Source organism: Pantherophis guttatus, chromosome 2 (genome assembly GCF_059756535.1).
Source record: "Pantherophis guttatus breed Tessera chromosome 2, ASM5975653v1, whole genome shotgun sequence".
NCBI lineage: Eukaryota > Metazoa > Chordata > Lepidosauria > Squamata > Colubridae > Pantherophis > Pantherophis guttatus.
This window is the reverse complement of record NC_142064.1, coordinates 127,640,261-127,663,582: the sequence shown is the minus strand read 5'-3', so window position 1 is coordinate 127,663,582 and position 23,322 is coordinate 127,640,261. Positions and strand designations below refer to the sequence as shown.

General features: G+C 40.1%; 1 protein-coding gene across 3 annotated transcripts in view; it reads right to left on the bottom strand.

Moving 5' to 3' along the window:
* Nucleotides 1–23,322, bottom strand: part of LRP1 (LDL receptor related protein 1) — a 336,417-nt gene that overhangs the window by 132,561 nt on the left and 180,534 nt on the right. For all 3 annotated transcript variants that reach the window (XM_034419253.3, XM_034419254.3, XM_034419255.3), the window contains 4 exons: nt 10,796–11,018; nt 9,257–9,446; nt 3,537–3,680; nt 147–383 (listed from right to left, as the gene is read on the bottom strand). In XM_034419253.3, the coding sequence (XP_034275144.2) occupies nt 147–383; nt 3,537–3,680; nt 9,257–9,446; nt 10,796–11,018 (794 nt within the window). The remainder of the gene's footprint in view (nt 1–146; nt 384–3,536; nt 3,681–9,256; nt 9,447–10,795; nt 11,019–23,322) is intronic.

Sequence of the window (23,322 nt, the reverse complement as noted above, 5' to 3'; positions counted from 1 at the left end):
ATTCAGAATAAAAGTTATGTCCCCCAAATCCCAATTTACATATCAAACCCTATTCCCTCCATTCTACGTCCCATGTGCCACTTTACAGGAAACCATTCTAACTTTTAACATGATAATGTAGACATTCAATAAGCAAAAACACATACCGTCTTTCAGAATCGTTTCCCTATCTGTTCCATCAATTTTCTGCCGTCCAATCAGGTAGCTGGTAGTGTCAGCGAAGTAAATGAAGCCGGTCTCTGCATGGAAATCGAGGGCTCTGGGGTTCATCAAGTTTTCAATGGGGATCATGTGTTCATCAGGCACTTTGGCTCCCATGTCCATTCCACGAATGATGCCTGGACGACCTTTGCCATAGACAAGGAAAAGCTCATGCTCTGGCTCTGGAAGATAAAGAGAGGGAGGAGGAGGAGGAGGAGGAGGAGGAGGAGGAGGAGGAGGAGGAGGAGGAGGAGGAGGAGGAGGAGGAGGAGGAGGAGGAGGAGGAGGAGGAGGAGGAGGAGGAGGAGGAGGAGGAGGGAGAAAGGAGAAGGTTACTTTTGATTTCTAACCAAACTCTCCAAAAAAAAAAGCAAGATGTCACAATGATAAGTATAAAACAAAAAGAACCACAAGAAGATAACCCATAAAAAGAATGATAGTGACAAGAGGACAACCCATGCACGAAACCTTTCTGAGACACACTACTTCAAACTCCTCTTTTCAACAAAAATCAGATGCTCAACCTGGACCTGAGGGAATGGAGGCCTCCTCCTCCTCCTTTTTCTCTCAGCCACTGATTGTTCTGTCCCCGTCCTACACACACACACCAACAGACGTCCAAGAGTTAAAAACCAGCTGACAAAATCCTTATCGTTATGATAACGGAACTTGGCAGCAACCTAGTGGCTGCCTGCCAAGAGTTTATTACTCATGAAAGGAAGAGATAACTTCTCTCCGCTTTTGGTACAGCAAAGTAAAATGTTCAAGAATTACAGAGTAAATTAAGTCCAGTTCACAAATATAGTCCAGCAAAACCTATTAGCAAAAGTCCGGCAATGCAGAATGGGGTGGAAGCTTTCAGCTTTGTTCGTCACAAGGATTGACTGGCCACCACGCTCCCTTTTATACCCTGTGGGGTGTGGTCCAGTGACTCCGCCTAATCTCTGGCATGCCTCCTCTTCTGTTGCGTGCGCTTATCACTCCGACGCTGGCGTGGATCCAGCCAAGACGCATCCCCATCACTGTCCGACTACGCCTGCTCGGGGATACCTGGCTCCTGGCCAATCTCTGCTCCATCGGGAGACACCTGAGGCATTGCCAGAGAGGAGGGTCCTGGAGAGGGAGGCCCAGCCAATTCCTCTCCTTCCCTTTCGGAGCCTTCTTCCTCCGATAAGACGGGCTCGGGGGTCGGAGCCACAACACTGATATTCAGTAGTACAGAACTATCTCTGAATCTGGAGGCTGCAGAAAGCAATATGACAAGTAACCAAAACAAAAAGAGATGGTGGCAGATATAGTTCCCCTTCCCCTTTCAGAAAGGACTACAAGTAGTCCTCAACTTGCAACTTTCATTTAGTGACCATTCAAAGTTACGATGACACTGAAAAAAGTGACATATGACCATTTTTCGCACAACTGTTTTGCAGCATCCTCATGGTCATGTGATCAAAATTTGGGCACTTGGCAACTGGCTCATATTTATGACGGCAGCAGTGTCCTGGGGTCATGTAATCATCTTTTGCGACTTTCTGACGAGCAAAGTTAATGGGGAAGCCAGATTCACTTTTCAACCATGTTACTAACTTAACAAATGCAGGGATTCATTTAACAACTGTGGCAAGAAAGGTCGTAAAATGGGTCAAAACTCACTGAACAGTTGTCTCGCTTAGCAACAGAAATTTTGGGCTCAACTGTGGTCAAACTACAAGGACTACCTGTACTGTATCGGCAAATTTATATTCATTTAAAAACAAAGAATTCAGATAATCGGTTCTAGAAAACACAGATAATAAAAAAGGTAGTGTTTCCTATATTCTAAGTCCCAAAACAGTTATCTGGGGGAGAAACACCCCCATCCCACCCCATAGTTCATCTTTCTTGTTTCAGCTTGTGACACATTTTATTGTGATAGACTGCAATTCACCTCATCACCAGGGATCCTGGCTATTGTTTCCTGGGATTGTCGCTCACATTAAAATAATTGTAACAGCAAGAATATTATTATCATTTAAATTCGAGACATAGAGAGTAATTTGGCATGATGTGTAAAGTCATAGACTCAGTTGGAATTAAATACTCTGATTGCAATATTTGGAACGCTCCAGTTACATTTTGAGAATTGTTATGAGCAAAAAAAGAAAATCAGGTGTGCTCAAAAGAGCTATAGACATGGTTATATTTCCAATGATATTGGAAATATCTACGGCAATACTAATAAGAAATACAGCTTTGCTCAATTATTCCTTTGAACAAAAACTCACCATTTATAACAACTTCACAGAGATTGGGGCTACTGTGTAGCTAGATTGGCATGGCCAAAAAATAACAATTATAAGTCCCTTGTATCGAACTAAGTGAGTAGAGAACCAAGGCCATAGAATCACACACATGTATTTTTGAAATCTGGAATTTATTAAACACTTTAGATCGATTAAAAGAGAATATTTGAACCAAGCCAAAACATGAAATTTTAATATTCAGAATAGCTCAATATTCTTTGCCTTTGCTTTGCTGTTTTGGTCATGGCTTGGGGAAGAGGCGGGGGCAATATAAATTTTCCTACATTCAAACTTCCCCAATTGTTTCTCAATTTATACTGGATTAATGGGTGTGGGGTAGGAGTGAGGTACGGAATCTCTTCCCCTAAGGAGGACATTGCTGCTATGGTAGAAATTGTTATTACCACTCCAGTGGTATCTGAATTCAAGTTTTTAATGAATAGGCCTTCATGAAAATACTCCTGTACAGGGTCTCATTCATAGTATGTGGCTGTGATTTTCCTTCTACAAATCAATAGAGGGCCCTCAAATTAAGTCTCCTCTGAAGTGGATGAATCTTCAGTATTGTGTTTTCTTTTTGTTTCAATCCCAACTCTTCTCCACTCCCCAACCATTTGCTGAGAAAACCCCTCCCTTCTTGTTTGGATTGACTCCAGCTCTTCCTTCTACAGCCACTTCTCACTGATTTCTTCTGTCCCCTTTTCCACACTGAAAAATAGAGGTGTGAACCTGGGAGAAGAGGACCAATCAAGTAACGTAACTCTCATCTCTGTCTGCTGATGATAACAACTATGCTTGCAAAGCACCCTTTAGTAATTCAGATAACATTTTAAGATATCTTTCAGTTGGGATCATTTTATACTCTTTCCCCAAAAAATTAAAATCCATTTTATTTTTGTTCATATTTTTCTTTTCTTTTCTTTACTGCTCTGATGACAATTTAAAGCAAGATGCCAAGGAAAATTTCCCACTCAAACTGAGAGATTAAGACAGATTCCTCTTCAGCTCAGCTGTCTCCCAACCACAACACGCTCTCACTCACAACACGCAACTCACTTTTGCAGGACTTCCCATCACTGCCAAGGCTGAATCCTGAACGGCACCGGCAGGTCCGCGTCTTGTGACTGTTTCCAAGGAGACAGATGTCAGAACAGCCACCTGGTTTTCCAAACTGGTCCACTTCACAGGCATGACTCCTCACTAATAACAAAGAATTCCCTGTCAGTTCATGTCAACAGGCATTTATTTCAGTTTTATTCTGTTGTGATATTTAAGATTGACAATGAGCAACAGGGGCATGTAGAGACATCCTTCACGGTTATAACCTAATTATGCAACAGTAGAGAACTAATGCCTAGAGCTGAATTGTTGGAGATACTCTAGAACAAAGTCAACAGCTGTGTGCCTTTTAATTTATACAGCTATTCATACTATGTTTTATTTATTTAGTGTCTTCAAGTCAGCGTTGACTCCTAGCGACTGTTGGCTTGGCAAGGTTTTTCGGAAGTGGTTTGCCTTGCTTGGTTCCTAGGGCTGAGAGTGACTGACCCAAGTCACCCGCCTGGCTTTATGCCAAAGGCAGGAATACAATTCATAAGTCTCCCAGTTTCTAGCCTGATGCTTTAACCACTAGACCAAACTGGCTCTCAATTCAAATAATGCACATTGTTCACAAATAACTCTTGGGTTCCTGATTTCAAGGTGAGTAATAATCACAGCATCTCTTTCTTGTTAACTAAAAGGCTTACAAGTTGCTGAACTATCTACCCAGCATACATCTATCTGGTATTTCAGAGCAAAGAGAAATCATCTTCTTGTGGGAAAAAAAAAAGTCTAAAGGCAGGGCAAATACTGGCCTGAGCAAGTGGGATGTTTCTTGGGACTTATTTGTTTTGGATACATTGGAAATATTTGTACAAGTTTACATAAACCATAAGCTCAGTGTTTAGAAACTGTGAACAAAACAGCCGGCAAATAAACGTGCAATTAAAAAGTCAGCAAGCTTAAACTGTTTACGAGTTTAGGATGAATAATCTGGGTGGGGGAGGGGTGTGTGTGGAAGAGCAGGCTGCTTGAGAAAATCGCAGGCATTTGTGCTGCCTTCTTTCCCTCCCGTTTGAGTCTTTTTTTCCCCAGTGTCAGCATAGTGGAGTTGCCAATAAAGCAGCAATTCTGACACAGGTGTCGGAGGAGATGCCTGTTTTCGAGCTCTGCAGTCACAAGCAAATTGAGTACAGCAGCCAAAAGAAAGAAGGGGTTTTCCCTTCAGAGACAAGGGATAGTCCAAAACAGTGAAGTATAGAAGTCCAGTAAGACAAAACCCAATGCAAAAAAACCCCTCAAGACCTCAACATATTGACCACTGACTGAAAAAGAGGAAGAATTTCAGAGAGGAGACTTAGGACAGAATAGGCTTAAGAAAGAAATGTTGATGCACACTAGTAATAGTATAAAGCACAACCTATAGGTAATTGTAATATAATATAGGTTATTGAATAATAATATTTATTTATTTATTTATTTATTTATTCAAATTTCTATACCGCCCTTCTCCTTTCGGACTCAGGGCGGTGAACAGCCAATATAAAAAACATTTATACATAAATACGATTAAAATAGATTTAAAATAATTAAATTTGGCCCATAGTTTAAAATTTATCAATTTAAAATCCGTATCAAAATTTAAAACCAACCATAAAATCATAAAATCAAGGGAGACCAGCTAACTGAAAGAGATGAGTTTTTAGGGCCCGACGAAAGGTCCGGAGGTCGGAGATCACTTGTATCTCTGGGGGTAGATTGTTCCAAAGGGTAGGTGCCACCACAGAGAAGGCTCTCCTCCTGGGGGTCGCCAGCCGGCATTGTCTAGCCGACGGCACCCTGAGGAGGCCCTCTCTGTGGGAGCGAACTGGTCGGTGGGAGGCTATTGGTGGCAGAAGGCGGTCCTGTATATAATATCATATACTATTGTATAGAATAGAAGAAGGGTGGGCAATTATTTTTTTCGAGGGGCCACATGAGAAACTGGCTGCCACCATCACAGACCTGGCAGGGACAAAGGGACAGCTATGGCCCCTGGGCCGTGAAATGCACAGGTCTGGTATAGATTATACAATTATAGTTGATCCTTCTCTAACTTTCTCTTTTTCTAGAAGTAGTGCTAGAAGTACCACAGAGTGTGGGGCCATGCCAATTTCACAAGGCATGAAGCAAGCTGAGTTTCAGCTTTATTTCACAAAATGTATTTTCAATATCATAGGCGTTTTAAAGAAATTGGAACACCTGCCTTGTTCCTTGTGGCTTCATGTCCCTTCTTTGCAGCTGGGATTACAGAAATAATGTTAAAGAATGAAGTGGTTTAGTCTAGAGTCAACCAGTATGAAGAGGGTTGAAGCCAACAGAGGGCCTAATTCAATTGGTATGAATGTTAGCCTGCCTTCTTCAAAGATTGAGAGAAGAGAAACACCAACACCACTCTTTCAGAAAGAGGTTTTGAGATTCATCAACATCATTCTTCTAGGCTGAATTTGCATAGATGATCAGGAGATGTTTTTACTGGCATTGCTTAATGTTAATTTCACATCATTTTATTGTTTTTATTTTAGGGGAGGTCTAAAGTATGATTAATATTCAGACACCCTTCTGAGCATATTTGAGAATATCCAGAAAGCATTTGCTTTCTGACATTGAAAGTGTTTGTATAGGTAAGGGTAAAGGTAAGGGTTCCCCTCACACATATGTGCTAGTCATTCCTGACTCTAGGAGGCGGTGCTCATCTCTGTTTCAAAGCCAAAGAGCCAACACTGTCCAAAGACGTCTCTTTGGTCATGTGGCCGGCATGACTAAATGCCAAAGGCACACGAAACGCTGTTACCTTCCCACCAAAGGTGGTCCCTATTTTTCTACTTGCATTTTTTACGTGCTTTCGAACTGCTAGGTTGGCAGAAGCTGGGACAAGTAACAGGAGCTCACCCCGTTATGCGGCACTAGAGATTCGAACCACTGAATTGCTGACCTTTTGATCAACAAGCTCAGCGTCTTAGCCACTGAGCCACCGCATCCCTTTGTATAGGTAAACATGATTATTGCCATACTGCATAAATGGGTACCACTGAGTATGAAAGAATGTGACTGATGGGATCTTGTGGCGGTTGAGATATTGGGACCAGAAATTCCTGGTTTGTTCCACACTTTCTTAATCATGATCTGAAAGGGAAAATTCATAGAAAAATATGAACAAATCCCTTAGTTGTAAGCCTCACATCATGTAGAAAACATGATATTTGCATATATCAGAGCATCTCAAAAACAGAAGCTTCCATATACGGTACTTTTGGTGTGCAATAAGTTTCTTTGATTCACCTACTAACTAGGATGAAGTACATAATAAGTTATCTTGGTTCACCTGCAATAAATATGTTCCTCAAACTTAAATATCTAGAAGATGAGTTGTTAGAATATTGTTAGATAATTCTTGCAATGGTCTGACAGTGAAATTTCCAGTTCCAGAGATTTGGTTCCAGAAAGTTGCCAAACTACTCCAAGATCAGACAGACTGGCATGTTCTGCAGGATGGACACAATGTTCTTCCTGGAATTTCCTGCAAAGTTTTCTCCCCAGAATGGAACAATTTGCACATGCCTACAAAATTCTCACAAAGCTCAACTCCCATTGAACCTATAGAAGAATGATGCAAAGTAGCCTTTCAAAATCCCAGTTAAGCAGCAGCAGTCCCCAAAAATATTTGTTGCAACACTAACTACTTAAGGAGTTTCCTTAAAGGCAGCAAGAAAAATAAAGAGACTTGCTGTCTTAAATATTAACAAGGTTTATTAAATGCAGGTTTATTCTAATTAGTTCCACTTTTCTTCACAGGTCAAGATTCCTAGAAAATGTAAGGAATAAAGCTGGTGAGGCAGGAACCCAAATTTCTCAGAGGAAGCAAAATCATTATGCAAACACTGAGTGGTTACATCAAGGTCAGAAAGAGAGCAACCAAATTTCCATTGATTCAAAGGGGGTTTTCTGTGTATTCCAGATAGAGTATCTTCTATCCGCCAATGACTCTTTCTTATCCCTAGAGAAATAACTGTGTCACTGTTGCATGGTAGTGCAGTGGTTAAAATGCAGTATTGCAGGCTAATTCTGCTGACTGCCAGCAGTTCAATCCTGACAGGTTCAAGGTTGACTCAGCTTTCTATCTTTCCGAGGTCAGTAAAATGAGGACCCAGATAGTTGGGGGCAATGTACTGACTTTGTAAACCGCTTAGAGAGGGCTGCAAAGCATTGTGAAGCAGTTTATAAGTCTAAACATTGCTATTGCTATCACCACTGTGAAGCAAGTTCTCAAATATGGAGTAAACAGTCTGGACAATCTGAGTTATATTATTGTGTCTGAAGCTACCAAGAGTCAGAATGATATTGGTGACACCCAAATTAGACAGAGAGAGTCTAACAATAAGGATGTTTAAGACTGCAGGCTTACTGTAATTTGACTCTTCATGATCATTAACCTCATTCTTAAAATCTTCAACACAACCAAGTACATTCTGTTTAACAAAATCCATCTGTCACTTAGCTAACATCATTAAAATGTTGCATTTTTATCCTGAGGCTACTTTCCTAAAGCCAAAGTTTTAGCTTTGGAGCTTTGGTATTATATTATTAAATTCCTTTTTAAGGTCATAACAGCATATCTTCTGTAACAGCTTGGAATAACCAAAGAAGAAGTGAAAATGGATGTCAGATGAGCACACTATAACAGGGCCACTCCATTGAGTTGGGCAGCTATAGAAATTGAATGACCACATAAATAAACAGGAACAAGAATGTACAGTAATGGCTCCAATCACCACACATCTTAAGATGGCATTAACCATTAAAATTATCCTTTCTTGAATTAAAATTATTATAGATAATCCTCCCAATATATTTCAGTTTATAATTTTAGGCAACCCCACTGCCACAGAGGAAAATTCTGAATGGACATAAAGTGATCCTTAATTATAACCCTCTGCCTATAAAGAAGTACATATTGCAGAACAGCTGTTGTAAAGCTGTCATGGAAAAAAGTCTCATACATTTTATTCAGATCAACATACCATATAATAGAGGTTCCATAAAAACAGAAGGGAGGTCCAGAGCATCAGAAAAGCAGAGTGATAAAGACTTCTCTAAACTATCATGGCCCTAGATCAACCACATCTAGGGGTGACCCATCAGCCATTCTGCTACACATTGGCAGTCAATCACTTTCCTCCACAGCGTGACCTTAACACATATCTGGAATGTCTATACAGTTCCTTGGGACATTAAAAGTACAGTGACTGGCAGATATGAATGAAAAGAGAATATGGGAAAGAAATAGATGAGGCCATCTCGGTGATACCCTAAATAAGGCCATGCTGAAAACAGCTGGAATAAAAAAGCTGAGACAGTAACCATCAATGGATTGCAAATAATGGACAAAGCCTTCTGATACGCTCCTAGAATTGGATGCAAAGATGTCTAAATGGAGTCTATATTCATATTCTGGTGGATTACTTTAATTATGAATATAATTCTGCTAAATACGCCTGTGGGAATATATATGCATACATAGCTGTATTTTCCGGACCATTTGCCTGAAAAAAAGCCCAGTTTTATGTCCTTTCATAAAGGTCAGCGATGAAAAGGACTTCGAAAGTCAAACAGAAACATTATACAAGTAGCTAACCAAACAAACCCCATCAGAGTCTCCCCCTTATCCCCAGACATTATAGATTTCCCTTATCTACCTTTGGGTTGCCGTCGCTGGTGATAGACATGTAGAGCTCCACCTTTATCCACCCGTGTTACCACTTGGAAGTCACTACTGTTGAAACGATTGACCCGGATGACGCTAGTTTTCTGCTGAGTGTTGGCGTTGTCAGAATTGGTGGCATACAGGTAGTTCTCAAAGACAGTCAAGCCGTAGAGATGCTCTATCTACAAACAACAAATGTGGTTTTTAAAAAACTGATGAGGCTAATGGGTAGAACTGAAGATCTGTTTTCCTTTATTTCAAAACATTACAGTTCAGATTCCAAACAAAAAAAAAAAAGGACCAGGTAGTCTTTTCAAATTCTACTGATTCCCTATATTATTTATAATACCTATGTCACAAGTTCCCATCATTCCACAATATTCTGAGACAGGTACAGCTTTGTTGCTAAACAAGAACTGGATATTCTCTGAACTAATCTTTAATTAGGTTTTTTTTTAACAGCGTTTTTATTAACAGCGTATGAGAGAAGAGATACCTATTGAATAACAAAATAACAGAGTTGGAAGGGACCTTGGAGGTCTTCTAGTCTGCTCAAGCAGGAAACCCTAAACCAGTGATGGCTAACCTTTTTGCTGTCGTGTGCCAAAAGCAGGGGGAGCACAGAGGGGTCACGCTCGTGCCCACACCCATAATTCAATGCTCCCCATGCTCACCCCCCACGCATGCACGCACGAACAACTCCCTCACACCCTGTTTTGGGCCTAGCAGGCCTCCCTGAAGCCTCCAGAGGCCAGAAATGGCCTGTTTCCTGAGTTCCAGTGGGCCCGGCAAGCCCAGCTTTCGGCCTCCCCAGGCTCCAAAAGCTTTCCTGGAGCCTAGGGAGGGCAAAAATGGCCTCCCCCGCCCCCTGGAGGCCAAAAATGCCCTCCCAGAGCCTCCGTGCAAGCCGTGTACTTACCTGGCATCCAAAACAGGCTGTGGGAGGGGAGGGATAGCGTGGGAGGGGCCAGCCGAAAATCAGCTGGGGAGCTGAGCTAGGGCAATGGCTCGCGTGCCCGCAGATATAGCTCTGGGTGCCACCTGTGGCATGCGTGCCATAGATTCGCCATCACGGCCCTATACCATTTCAGACAAATAGTTGTCTAATCTCTTCTTAAAAATCTCCAGTGTTGGACCACCCACAAATTCTGGAGGCAAGTCATTCTACTGATTGATTGTTCTCACTATACAAATAGTTCATCAACTCCTTAGTGCCTGTAGGCCCAATATCAAGACTCACAATCTTGGTCCATTAGCTTTGGACCATCCTTATCAAACAAAGGCAGCATGATGAGGGACTGAAGGACTGTGAGAGCCGTATCATAAAACATCTGGAAAACAAACTTCTATCTATTTCTATTCGTTTTATGTCTATTTCTTCAGAATCCTGCTCATCAGGCTATAGTTATGCCACAGCACTGGGACTGCATACTTTGATTCCCAAAGATAAGGACTGTATCGGGTGGCTCAACAGCTGCACATAAGAGTATATTCCACAAGATCCATGTCCCCTGATCCCAGCTGTACTCACCAAAACACCCTGGATGATTGTGTGTCGATTTTTTCCTTCGTAGTCCACCACTTCAATGTAGTCGAGGTAAGCATCAGCCCAATAAACAAGCCGATTGACCAAGTCCAAAGTGATTCCATGGGGGAAGACAATTTTGGTGTCGACCAGCTTTGTTCGGTTCTGCCCATCCATGTCACAGCGTTCCACCTTTGGTATCTGTCCGTAGTCAGTGAAGAACAGCTTCCTAGAAGGCAAGGAGAAAAGGCATGAGGGGCTCTCCAAACGTAAGTGAAAAGTAAAGGAGAGGCATAAGCTAAATAAGGGGGATTAGCACTAGCATTATATAACTAGCTTTATCAATGAAATCATTTATAAAACCATATAAATATACATATATGAATGCTAGGGATAGCCATTATAAAGATGCAGAAAATATGTGTCTGCATATAAGCTATCTTTGAATAGATGTAATGAGAATGGATAATATCTTGGTGCGGTCAAAGTCCAATGAGCAGTTTCAAACCAAAGCTGGTTTATTTTCTATAGGCAACAGTGATACATGTGCAACTCCACTTTTTACTTCTTATTTTTCTCTGTCTTCTCTTCCTTTTTTCACAGACTAAAGCCAAAAAAAAAAACCACAAACACACACACACCACCAAAATTAAAGAATTGAAAGTATTATATAAGCTAAAAAATTTTTTTTAAAAATCCACTCACAAATCAATATAGAGAAAGTGGATTCTTGCCTATGCTTTGAACTCTGAATTCTGTTTTTCTCCAAACTCTGATCAAATGTATACATTTGTTCCTAAATAGCAGAGGTAACATTTCTCGTCTCCCCCTAATTTATACATACAGTAACACATTCATTCGCGACTCTGTTTTCAGGCCTAACAGCTACAGTGGTTTTCATCTCACTCCTTGATGTGTGTGTGTATACACCATTAAGCATGCAAACATTTAAAATAAAAACAGAAACTGGGATACAGGTTAGCATCCATCTAAAGCAGGGGTGTCAAACTCAAGGCCCGAGGGCTGGATCCGGCCCACAGGGTGCTTAGATCTGGCCTGAGGGGCCGCCCTGGAAACAGCCGGCCAGTGGGGTCTCTGCTAGCAAAAATGGAGCTCTGGAGAGCTGCATGCGGCCCTCCTGAGCTCCGTTTTCGTTGGCAGAGGGTTGCAGGAGGCAGTTGCAGCCAAAAACTGAGCTTGGGAGCCCATTTTTGCTGGCAGAGTGCTCAGGCCACCACAGGTGCCCCCGGCATGAGTGACGTTGAGCTGGCCACGTGCGCTCTGGCCCCCCGAGGTCAAACACAACTCTGATGTGGCCCTCAATGAAATCGAGTTTGAGACCCTGATCTAAAAAAAGGAAATCTGTACAACTCTACAAAGGCAAACTGCTGAGGATAGAAATTATCTAAATTTCCACTTTATAATACAAAAACGGAATTCTATTCTGAACTGTGTTATTTCACACACACTGGGAAGAACTTCTGTTTTTCCTCAGATGTGAAAATTATGAGGTAAATGGTGTGAGTTTTACAATACCCAGGCTTTAATTAAACCACCCATGAAATCTCTGGATTGGAAAGTCTTCAATTAAACACAGAAAAACAAAAAGTTCTATGCATTTCTATGTAAGTATATATAAAATGCACTTGCTGGGCTGCAATCCTGTGTGAATTGGAACTCTATACTCGGTTGGATCTTTTGATTAAATGCAAATATAGGACACAGCTGAAAAGGAGAAATCGCTTCAAATCTATTCTTTCTACTAGTGGACCATGATCCTTCAAGCCATATCTGGAGCATATGCATCTTTCCCAAGTGCTGCCAGGGCAAGAATTTTCTTCCTAGTAGATACATAGATAGAATTAGATAGATAGGTAGATACATAGATAGAATCCCCGCGGGGGGGATTATGGGAGCGAGGGGGCGCTCCCATGTGACACCTCTCCTGTGTGAGCTGCATTGGCTTCCAGTGGTCTTCCAGGTGCGCTTCAAGGTGTTGGTTACCACCTTTAAAGCGCTCCATGGCATAGGGCCTGGGTATTTGCAGGACCGCCTTCTGCCGCCGATAGCCTCCCACCGACCAGTACGCTCCCACAGAGAGGGACTCCTTAGGGTGCTGTCAGCCAGACAATGTCAGCTGGCGACCCCCACGGGGAGGGCCTTCTCTGTGGCAGCTCCTGCCCTCTGGAATGATTTGCCCCCGGAGATACGAAGGATATCGGATCTCCGGGTCTTTTGACGTGCCCTGAAAACTTTTCTTTTCCATCAAGCAGGGCTGGCATGAACCCCCCCCCCCCTTTTTTTTAAAGTCTTTTTTAGTTTTTTAGCTTTTAAATTGTCAATGGGTTTTAATTTGAATTGTTTTAAATTTGGGCCAAACTTATGTAATTTTTTAAATAATTTTAAATTTTGTATTGGTATGTGTTTTAGTTCTGGCTGTGCACCGCCCTGATTCCACTAGGAGAAGGGCAGTATACAAATTGAATAAAATAAAAATAAATAAATAAATTCTTTATTGGCCATGTGTGATTGGACACACAAGGAATTTGTCTTTGGTGCATATAAAAGGAAAAAAAATACATTCATCAAGAATCATAAGATACAATACTTAGTGATAGTCATAGGTTACTAATAAGCAATTAAATCATACTAGGAAAAATAAAAGAATATAAATCGTAAAGATACATGCAACATGGTTATAGTCGTAAGTGGGAGGAGATAGGTCTTAGTAATAATTTGATAGTGTGGTGGGAATTAGTTGTTTAGCAGAGTGATAGCATTCAGGAAAAAAACTGTCCTTGTGTCTAGTTATTCGGTCTAGCAGGGCCCAATAGTGTCTTTTGAAGGTAGAAGTTGAAACAATTTATGTCCAGGATGTGAGGGGTTTGTAGATATTTTCACAGCCCTCTTTTTGACTCGTGCGGTATACAGGTCCTCAATGGAAGGCAGGTTGGTAGCAATTGTTTTTTCTGCAGTTCTAATTATCCGTTGAAGTCTGTGTCTGTCGTGTTTGGTTGCAGAGCCAAACAAGACAGTTATAGCGATGCTTTTTAAAAATAGTACTTTTAAATCAGACTTCTCCAAAGTCATGTCCTTTAGATGGCTTGGCCTTACAACTTCCAGGGACTGTGGCCAAGATTTATGCTGGCTGGGAGTTCTAGGACCCTTATGCCAAAATATCTGGAGGCAGCAGGGTGGCTGCTTAAATAATATACTTGTGTATTTGTGTGTGGTTTTTTTTTTTAAATTACTGGTGGGACAGAGCTGCTTTGTACGAGGCTTCACGGAAGTCAGGGAATTATCAGGGAATTATCCACTCAGGTGGTAGAGCTAAGGCTTTGGAAGGGGAAAAATGCTATATCTCCAGCCTCCTTCAGCTGTTGAAGAAATAGATTAAACTGCATTTTGCTAAACCAATTTTTCATATTTAATATGCAAATACCCCTTATATGCAGAGAAAGCAAGTTACATACTGATATTTTAAAAGCTTGTCTGCAGTTGGGTGTGCAGTCCTTATAATAAACTTGCCCTTATAGCTTTATAGTTTAAAAAACTGAGCAGTCCAAATCATATGTTCAGCAGGAAAGTAATCCTATTGAATCCAATGGGATTTTGTTTCTAGCTATTGAAATTACAACCTTATCCTGAGACCAATTGCCGAGGAAAGTAGAACAGGAGTTTTTGGTTGATCCACTCCAGAAGGCAAGCCATCCAGCTTCCGTAAGTGAGAATTAAAATGAAATTGATATAGCCCACAGACAGGGAAAAGTTAAAAGTACCTATTCCTCCTCTCTCCATGACTAAAATTTAGGAGCACATTGAAAGATGGGTGTGTGTGGCAAAAATGAGTTCAGAGAGAAAAAGACAAAATAAACACTAGATGGCAGTCAATGGCGGGTGCATAAAGTCATTTCCAAGTACTGCTATCTTTTAGGCTGCAACTGGAAAACACCCCCCCCCTGCAAATTTGGAAAAGGGGCCTCCTGAATATTAAGTATCTACAGAACAATAAGACCGAAACAGAATGCTGCAAATATATAAGCATACACGCATTGTGTTAGTTAAAGGAAGAATGACAATATCTTTGGGAACAAAATCTCAGAAGGCAGATAATTACAACCATGTAGATGTGGACTTCGCATTTAGCATAATGAAATACCGAAGAAATCCATCAAAATGCAATTATTCTGAATGTCTTTCCCATCACCATCATTATTCTGTCTTCCTCCTGTCCTCCCTTGCCCTTTCATACACAATAGCATATACGTCTTCTCATGTATAAAGATCAAGGCCAAAGCTGAATTGAAAGAATCTATTTGTGAATCAACATATGTGAGCCCTAACGACAAATGGCCTGCCAAGGCACCTATGGACAAAAAGCCCAACCATAATTTATGGTTTAATAAGAGAAGTAAAGAAACTCCAAACAGTCAAGATTTGAATTGGAGAAATTCCCAAACTATTATCATCACCTATCTTCAAACATGTTCTCAAAGGTATATCTGCATCAGTGGTGGGTTTCAAAAATTTTTACTATCGGTTCTGTGGGTGTGGCTTGGTGGGCGTGGCATGGATTGGTGGGCATGGTAGGGGAAGGATACTGTAAAATCTCCATTCCCTCCCCAATCCAGGGGAAGGTTACTGCAAAATCCCCATTTCCTCCCGATCAGCTGGGAGTTGGGAGGCAGAAAATAGATGGGGGTGGGACCAGTCAGAATTTATACTACCGGTTCTCCTAACTACTCAAAATCTCCAGAACTGGTCAGAACCTGCTGAAACCCACCTCTGATCTGCATAATAAAATATGTTTCTAGATCATCACAGTACAGAGGAAGAAAAAAGCACTACGGGAAGGAGTAAAAATATAGTACTAATAAATTCATAACACTTCAGGTGACCAAAAAGTGTACTGTAGTGTCCAACATGTTGATCTTATTGGGCCTTACGGCAGGATCAATCTGGGTAGGAAGTATTGCACAAATTGTAGAAGTGATGCCATTGTTCCTTTAGCAGAGAACTGGCTTATGGCAACCTAATTTATGCAGAGAAATGCAAAGGAGACTAAAGATTAATGAGATTTTCAGGATTAGTTTAGAAACTGCCACAGGCTAGTAGAAATGCTGTTTAAGGTAAGACGGAAATTCATGAGAGAATTGATGTTAACGGAGTCTTCAAAAGAAATCTGAAGGAAGTACAGTAGTTTTATGTGCAAGGAAAGTGCTGGTCCCCACTAGACTATAGACGAGTATAGCTAAACAGAAGCAGAAACAGATAAGGGAGAAGGGAGAACGAAACAAATGAGGTTACTATGCAGAATTTTTTTCATTGACATAAGGTATAATCAATCAATCAATCTTTGGCTGTAGAGGAAGATCCTGCGTGGGTGCTTGTATATAAATAGTATTGCAACATATCGGCACAAAGAAGGGGCAATCCCTAGATATATTCAAGTTAATATCATGTACAAACAACCTTGAGCTGATTGAGACACTTAGTAGTGACTAATACTTCTTGTACGAGATTACTTCCCTGTTCTATTTTTTTCTTTCTCTCTCTCTTTTTTTTTTTTTTTTAACAAAACAGCTCTTCAAATATCCAGCCACCCATGGGTACAATGCCCATACAATAATGTGCCATAAAAGTTCCCTTTTTATGTCACATCAACATTTTCAGTTGCACCAAGTATGAGTGAACATCCAGATGTTTCCCTATTACCTCCTTCCTCTTTCCATTAAAACATGTCACCAAAGGCAAAAAGCTGACCATAATGATTCCATTTGCCAAGAAATACAAGAGTCAGCACTCAAGTGCAATTGATCCCTGCATTCAATATGCAAGAAACACTATCTCCTTATGTAGCCTCTGACCACAGAGATTATGCATAAATGGCTTACAAATGCTGGAATGTAGCCCTATATTTCTTTGGCCAATGGAATTTCCTATATATTATTAGAGACATTTCTGAATAATATGGGTTATTTGAGATGGCATCAAAATGGCAGATTCATCTTAGAGACTTTTAAGCAAAAGACAGACGATCACTTATCAAGCATCCTGTAGCAATTGAATTTCTGCAATAGAGGGTTTTTGGACAGGTGTAGATTTAGGAAGAATATAGAGTCGGAAGTTTTTTTTCCATCTAGTCCCCTGGATATTGTGAAGTGCATTAAAGATAAGCCCTATAATCCATCAACTCTATCACTCACCAACTGATTTAAATTGGAAATTATCACTGTTTTCAGAATACAAAATTACTATTCCCTCTGAAACATCTATAACTCTGCTAATTAATTATTTCAGCTAAGATTTCTAATTGCGTGATAATTCAAAAAGGGACCCTAAGCAAAAGTAACACTTGCCGTTTTGTAGCAGCTGCTACTCAGATATATTTGGCATTGACAAACATTTAAGTTAATTATTCAAAGGAGAAAGCGATGATTTCGGAGAAATGGTCAAGCATTAAAAAATGTATTTAGGTATATTTAGGTTTCTACCTGGACATGATCTTGACTTGAAAACCACTGAGGAAATCCCAATTTGCATCTATTAAACTGTAATTCCTATCCTGTATGCTGCAGCTTCACGGTTTGAATTTTGTAATTTACACCTCTGCCGAACATGACTTAAATAAAATTAACTGATATTAAAAGCCTGGCTGAAGCACAAGATGGGGATAGGCCTATTTGAATGGTCTGGATATAATAACCCCAAATTTCAAATGAATACAAATTCTCATTTTTGCAATTTCAGTTGGTGAAAGACTTGCTAAAGCTTTCCAATTCCTTCTTTCACAGTTTTTTAACTTATCACTGGCAATCTCAATTTTGACACGAGCCATGTAGCTGCAATAGATTTGCTACTCATCTTTCTGAAGCAAGGAAGAAAAAAATATATTTTGGAAGGCAAAACTCTTAAGGCGACTATCATTTATACTGTAATTTGCTCCAGGATGTGTCATATATTCATTAACCCGTGATACTGGTTATTTCACATTTTTATGCATTTTTCTCTATCTATTAGATTCTTGAGGCAAGACATATCTTGATAAATTAAGCTGGGAGCAGTGATTATTCTGCAATACCTTTGGGGGCAAGGAAATAAATTACACAGCTGTGTATCCCATTTTCCCATACACGTCCCTTTTTGGAAAATCATATAAAATGGGTCTGTCCTTCCAGCACACAACTTATAGCCCTGTGCGTGTAATAACAACCAAAAGATTGTTTTCCAATAAATGAAGGACACAAGATGGTAGAGGTTTAAAGGGTTTAATCATTAACATAAACAAGGTCAAAAATAAACTCCAGGAAGGGACTAGAATCATTATAAAAAGATGCAGTGTGTCCTTCAAAATGTTTTTTTTTTTAAACTATGAGATTTGAGAAAATAGAGGTATTCCACATGAAGATCAATAACTATAGCTGGAAAGTAAACAAATCTGTTGAAATCAACTCTCTTGAAAAGCAAATTTGAAAAACAGATCATTCCAAAGGTTGAAAATCCCTCTAGGCAGGGAAGATAGCAAATACATTTAAACTGTGCTGATATCTTTCCAAATGTACCAAAATGTCCTTGAAAGTTGGCGGGACTTGCTCCAGTGTTAGAGGTTCCATAGTGTATGAGATAAACAGATTGAAGCTCCAAACAGGCCACTGTATAGACTCTAGAAGCTGCCACTTGCTACACAAGGCAGGGGTTGTTCTGGCCTCCTAAGTAATGAGGGGGTTTTGCATACCCACCAAAATCTATCTTAAAAATGAGAGAGAGAAGGGGAAAACATGCAGAAGTCTGGGCCTGTTCAGAATAGGAAGAGTCTCCTACACAGTCTCGGAGATAAGCGGTTTTCCAAATATTTTCTTAGTATTTTACTAATTAGCTTGTTCCTCTCAGCGATAGTACCCTCCTACATAATACAAGTGGGACTTTGGGTTTCCTTAAGATGTTTTGGAGGGCTTTAGTTTGTTTGCATGCTAAGGTGATGCTGTGTGACAGTAACTATCCTTTCATTGTTTCTGAGATGTTTCTATGTATTGTAGAGTTGTTGTTTTTTTATAGTTTGTGTAATGAAACACCTATATATAGGTTTCACTATCTGATGTGAAAATAATTAAATCTACTCTTCTAAATAAGGTCTGAATATTACATTTATTAAAAGAAGCTAGAAACATTGTAGGGGAGAAAAAGCATATTTCTATGTCACCGCAACTCTACGGAACTCATGCAAGCACAGGAACATTGCTATTGTTGGGTAACAAATAATTAAAATATGCAACTGCAATGTAGCTTTTGACTTCTTCTTCTTCTTCTTTAAAAACAATAATCTGAAAACTGAACTCCAAAAATGCTAAACTGAACCATTTTCCAGCTCGAATCTTTGGACTGTGACCATTCCTACACTCCTGCAAAATCTATCTATTGAGAGTTGACTAGGATGGCAAAATGAGACTACAGTATTCTCACTCTCAAAATAGACTGTGAACAATGGCCTTGTTCAGTCTCCCATTTATGATACTGTTGTGCTGACTCAAACGATTGACTAGAATTAGGATATTCATGAATGGACAGTGAGAATAAGGATCTTCATTGGATCACTCACTCACTCATTCATTCATTCACTGGACTGTGGGTAGCATATTGTATGTAAGTATCATACAATATGAGTAGTATAATCCAATCTAATATAATTGCTTAAATTGAAAACATTAATTTCTTAACGCAAAGCAAAACTGAAGCCTTAGAACAAGATTTGTGTCAATGTTTACAATGGTCACTCACCACTGCAACTCAGTCTGATCTCTTTTTAATGACAGGCTATCATTTTGGATAGCATGGTATACAGATAGATTTTCCAATGAAAGAAACCCCATCTCCCTTCAGCCCAGTGGAATATTGAGATATTGAAAACAGGTGCTCCCATTGCTTGAGCCTTAGAGAACCACACTTAAGCCTCTCTTCCTTAGCAAGGTCAAGATTTCTCTGAAGAGAGAGGTGATCAGATTCATCCATCTGGGTGGGAAAGTAGCCCTTATGATTACAGATTAAACTCAGCAAACCACTGTCACTCTCAGCCTTCCTGGACAAACCTTGTCAGCATAAACAAACCACGCTGAAATGAGTGATATCCGGTTGGTAACAATGTTTTAATTCTGCTGTAAGCTAGATCCGAGAAAACGCTGAGCTCAAACAGTTCAAAGTCAGCGCTGAGAGCATCCGCCTCTCAGCGCGTTAAGTAAAGACGTGCCACCCCACCCGCCACACTCCCGACCATATGGCCTTTCCTCAGCTGTGAAACGCTTTCCAACGAGCCACCCTTCCTCCGCATCGGTCTCGTGACGGCATCTCCTGTCGACATCATTCCCCTCCGCTCCTTTCTCTGACACTCTCCTTTCTCCCGGCTCCGACCATCTACACCCAGTGCCACTGTCACCCTGTGAAACCCAGTACCACACCCTGTGAAATGACACCCCACTCTGCATTCAGGCAGGTCCACAGCCTCCACTCCTCCTTCCCTTCCCTGCATTGTCGAGCACAACAACGGGCTCGACAGTCACATTCTCAGGTGGAACCAGGAAAATCTGTCACCACTTATTTGCTGGGAACTTAATCTGGTGGTGAATGGCCAAAACTATGGCCAAGGACAATACAATAAAGTACCATAGCTACAAGCTTCAGCCCAAAACAATTTTCTGTTCAAAGGAAAGGTCTAGGTCTGGCTTCAGATTCAAGGAGAAGTCCATAGGAACACAAGCAGGGCTCCCAGAGATATCAGTGTGACTACCAATCGGTTTTACTACCACTTTCACTGCCAAATCTCCTACATCTGCATAGTTACAGTGCTTTGCTATGGAAAACTTCCACTGTTTGAGTGCTTTTCAACTACATGGGGATAAAAAGAAGCAACCTGTTCCCACAGAAAAGGCATTAGGTAGGTAGAACACCTGATCATTCATCAGATTAAGAAATAAAGTTTGCACATAGGAGATGCTTCTTTCCAGTCCATCTAATCTTTTGCCCTCTTTATCCAGGCCTCCACAATAATTCATTTGACAGAGGGAGCTGAAAGAGAAAGGCACAATAATTGTGTTCAATGTAATATAGATTTCACATTCTTTTGGAGCTGGGAGGTTTAGATGATGGTTTGTCCTCAGATTAGTAATCCTGTAAACAGTGTACAACTGCAAAACAGTGAACCTACCCCCTTTGAAGTAGGTTGCCCTTAACTTATGATAACAATTGGGACTGAAATTTCAGTCACTAAGAGGGTCAGCACATGACTGGATCAAATTTTATGACCATTTTTACAATAGTTGTTAAATGAATCACACTGAATTGTTGTAAATAGGTTGATAAATATGTACTTGACCATACCAAAACAACAAAACCAATTAGGCTGTGTTTATTCTATATGACTCTTTGGGGAGTGAAGAGAAAGATGGGACAATATGGAATGGTTGCTTATAGAGACACAATCAGTTCCTGATCTTTCTCCTTCCAAAGGTGACTCTTGGACATGTAGTCCAAACACAACAGTTGTGTCAAGAGGTGTGATCTGGACTATCGATGTCACAATCCAAGATGAGTTCTTAGTTATAGGACTGATCTGCCTTATATGGGCAAGATGAATTACAATGCACAATTTCAGCGTTCTGTGTTATATTTGTGAGAAGTGAAAGATTGTAATATCTTCAACACTAATGCTAGTAAACTTCATTTCTTTTGCTCTAACTTCTCTTCAATATGATACCAAACTGTCAAGGCAAACAGCAAATGATACAGGTACAGTCTCAAGATCAAGGTGACATTTCACTATCAAAGATTAATTAAATATCCCATTAGATGCCAAAAATAAATCTGTCCTGCAAAAACAGTCTGGGCAGTATCTGCCCTTTTGAGAAGCAATACTCTCAAATAAGATAAGTAGCCTTATTGGAGGCTTGACAATAAAATTCAGTAATACTCTTTCCTAAACAAAGTTTTGAAGAATCAGAGGAAATATATTGTCATAATTCAGGCAGTATGGAGGAAGGCCTTCAAAACCAGCAACAAATAAAGGAGAGAATGAAAAAGGAGAAAGAAAAAAAGAATTAAAGCAAGTATAAAGAAACGAGAAAGAATAATATTCAAAAGAAATAAGATGTAATAGGAAACAGAGAGCAGAAAACACCACTAAGAAACTACGACTTCCATCTCATCTGATATAGGCAAAAAGAATGGAAGAGCCTGACAAGAACAATTCAGCTCTAGGGGTCTCCGGCAAAAGCAAGAGATTCCCATCAAATGAAAAGCACGGCATTATCTCTGTAATTTCGTTTGGAATACATTACAATCATTTGAACTGCACACAAACCAACGAAGAGCATTGTATGGCTATCTGCTTATCAACAGGTACAATTGCTGCTTAAAATCAATTCAGCAATTTTCTTTAAAATGGCAAGAAAAACGCAAATGAGAGGGAGAGAACTTGAATATACACCTATTTTCTCTCCTGGGCCCTAGAGATGAAATACATTCAAAGCTCATGGCTCATAGAGGGATAAGAGGTAGACACTGACCTTTTATGTCATTGAGTTCAACTTCCTGCTTAGTACAGAAAAACAGATTAAAATATCCAAACAGATGCATGTATAAATGCTTAAATGTATCCAGTGAAGGAAAGCACCACCAGTCTGGGAATTTGGCTTCAGTCAAATTGTTTCTACGGTCAGCAAACCTTTCCAATATAGTTTTTGTAATCTGTTTCCCTGTATTGTAAACTCATTATTTCTCATCCTGCACTCTGTAAATAAGTGAAAAGAAATCCTGAACTTCTTGTAAGTGACAACCTCCTACAGGTAGTCCTCGACTTAAAACAGTTTATTCAGTATCTGTAACGGCACTAAAACAAGGGGGGCGGGACGTATGACTGTTTTTCATTCTTACAACCATTGAAGCATCCCCATAGTCACATGGTCAAAATTCAGATGCCTGGCAACTGACTCGTATTTATGAAGTCCCAGAATTATGTAATCTCCTTTTTCAACCTTCTGACAAGCAAAGTCAATGGAACCAGATTCAACAGTATTATTAATTTAACAACTGCAGTGATTCACTTAACAAGAAAGGTCGTAAAACAGAGCAAAATTCACTTAACCAATGTTTCCCTTAGCAACAGAAATGTTGGGCTCAATTGTGGTCCTAAATCAAGGACTATCTGTGTTTGGTTGAAAAGTGCTTATTGTATCTCTACAGAGTGTTCTTCTCTCTCAAGATTAAATGTATGCACTCTTTCGACTCTATTATAGGTCACACTTTCCCAATCCCTCATCACTTTTGTTGCCCTTCTCAGAACTCTTCCAGCTTCTCTGAATCCTTCTTAAACTGTGTTATCCAAATTAACATCAGCATGACAGGCTGATGATGCTTCTAAATCAGGATTTATTATATGGAGTTAGGAAAACATCTATTGTAGAACCTTTTTTTCCTGTACTCCTAATTTTAAAAAAAAGTCTTCAAAATCATTCCATAATTGCAATTCTCTGTTCCTAGTAGTCATA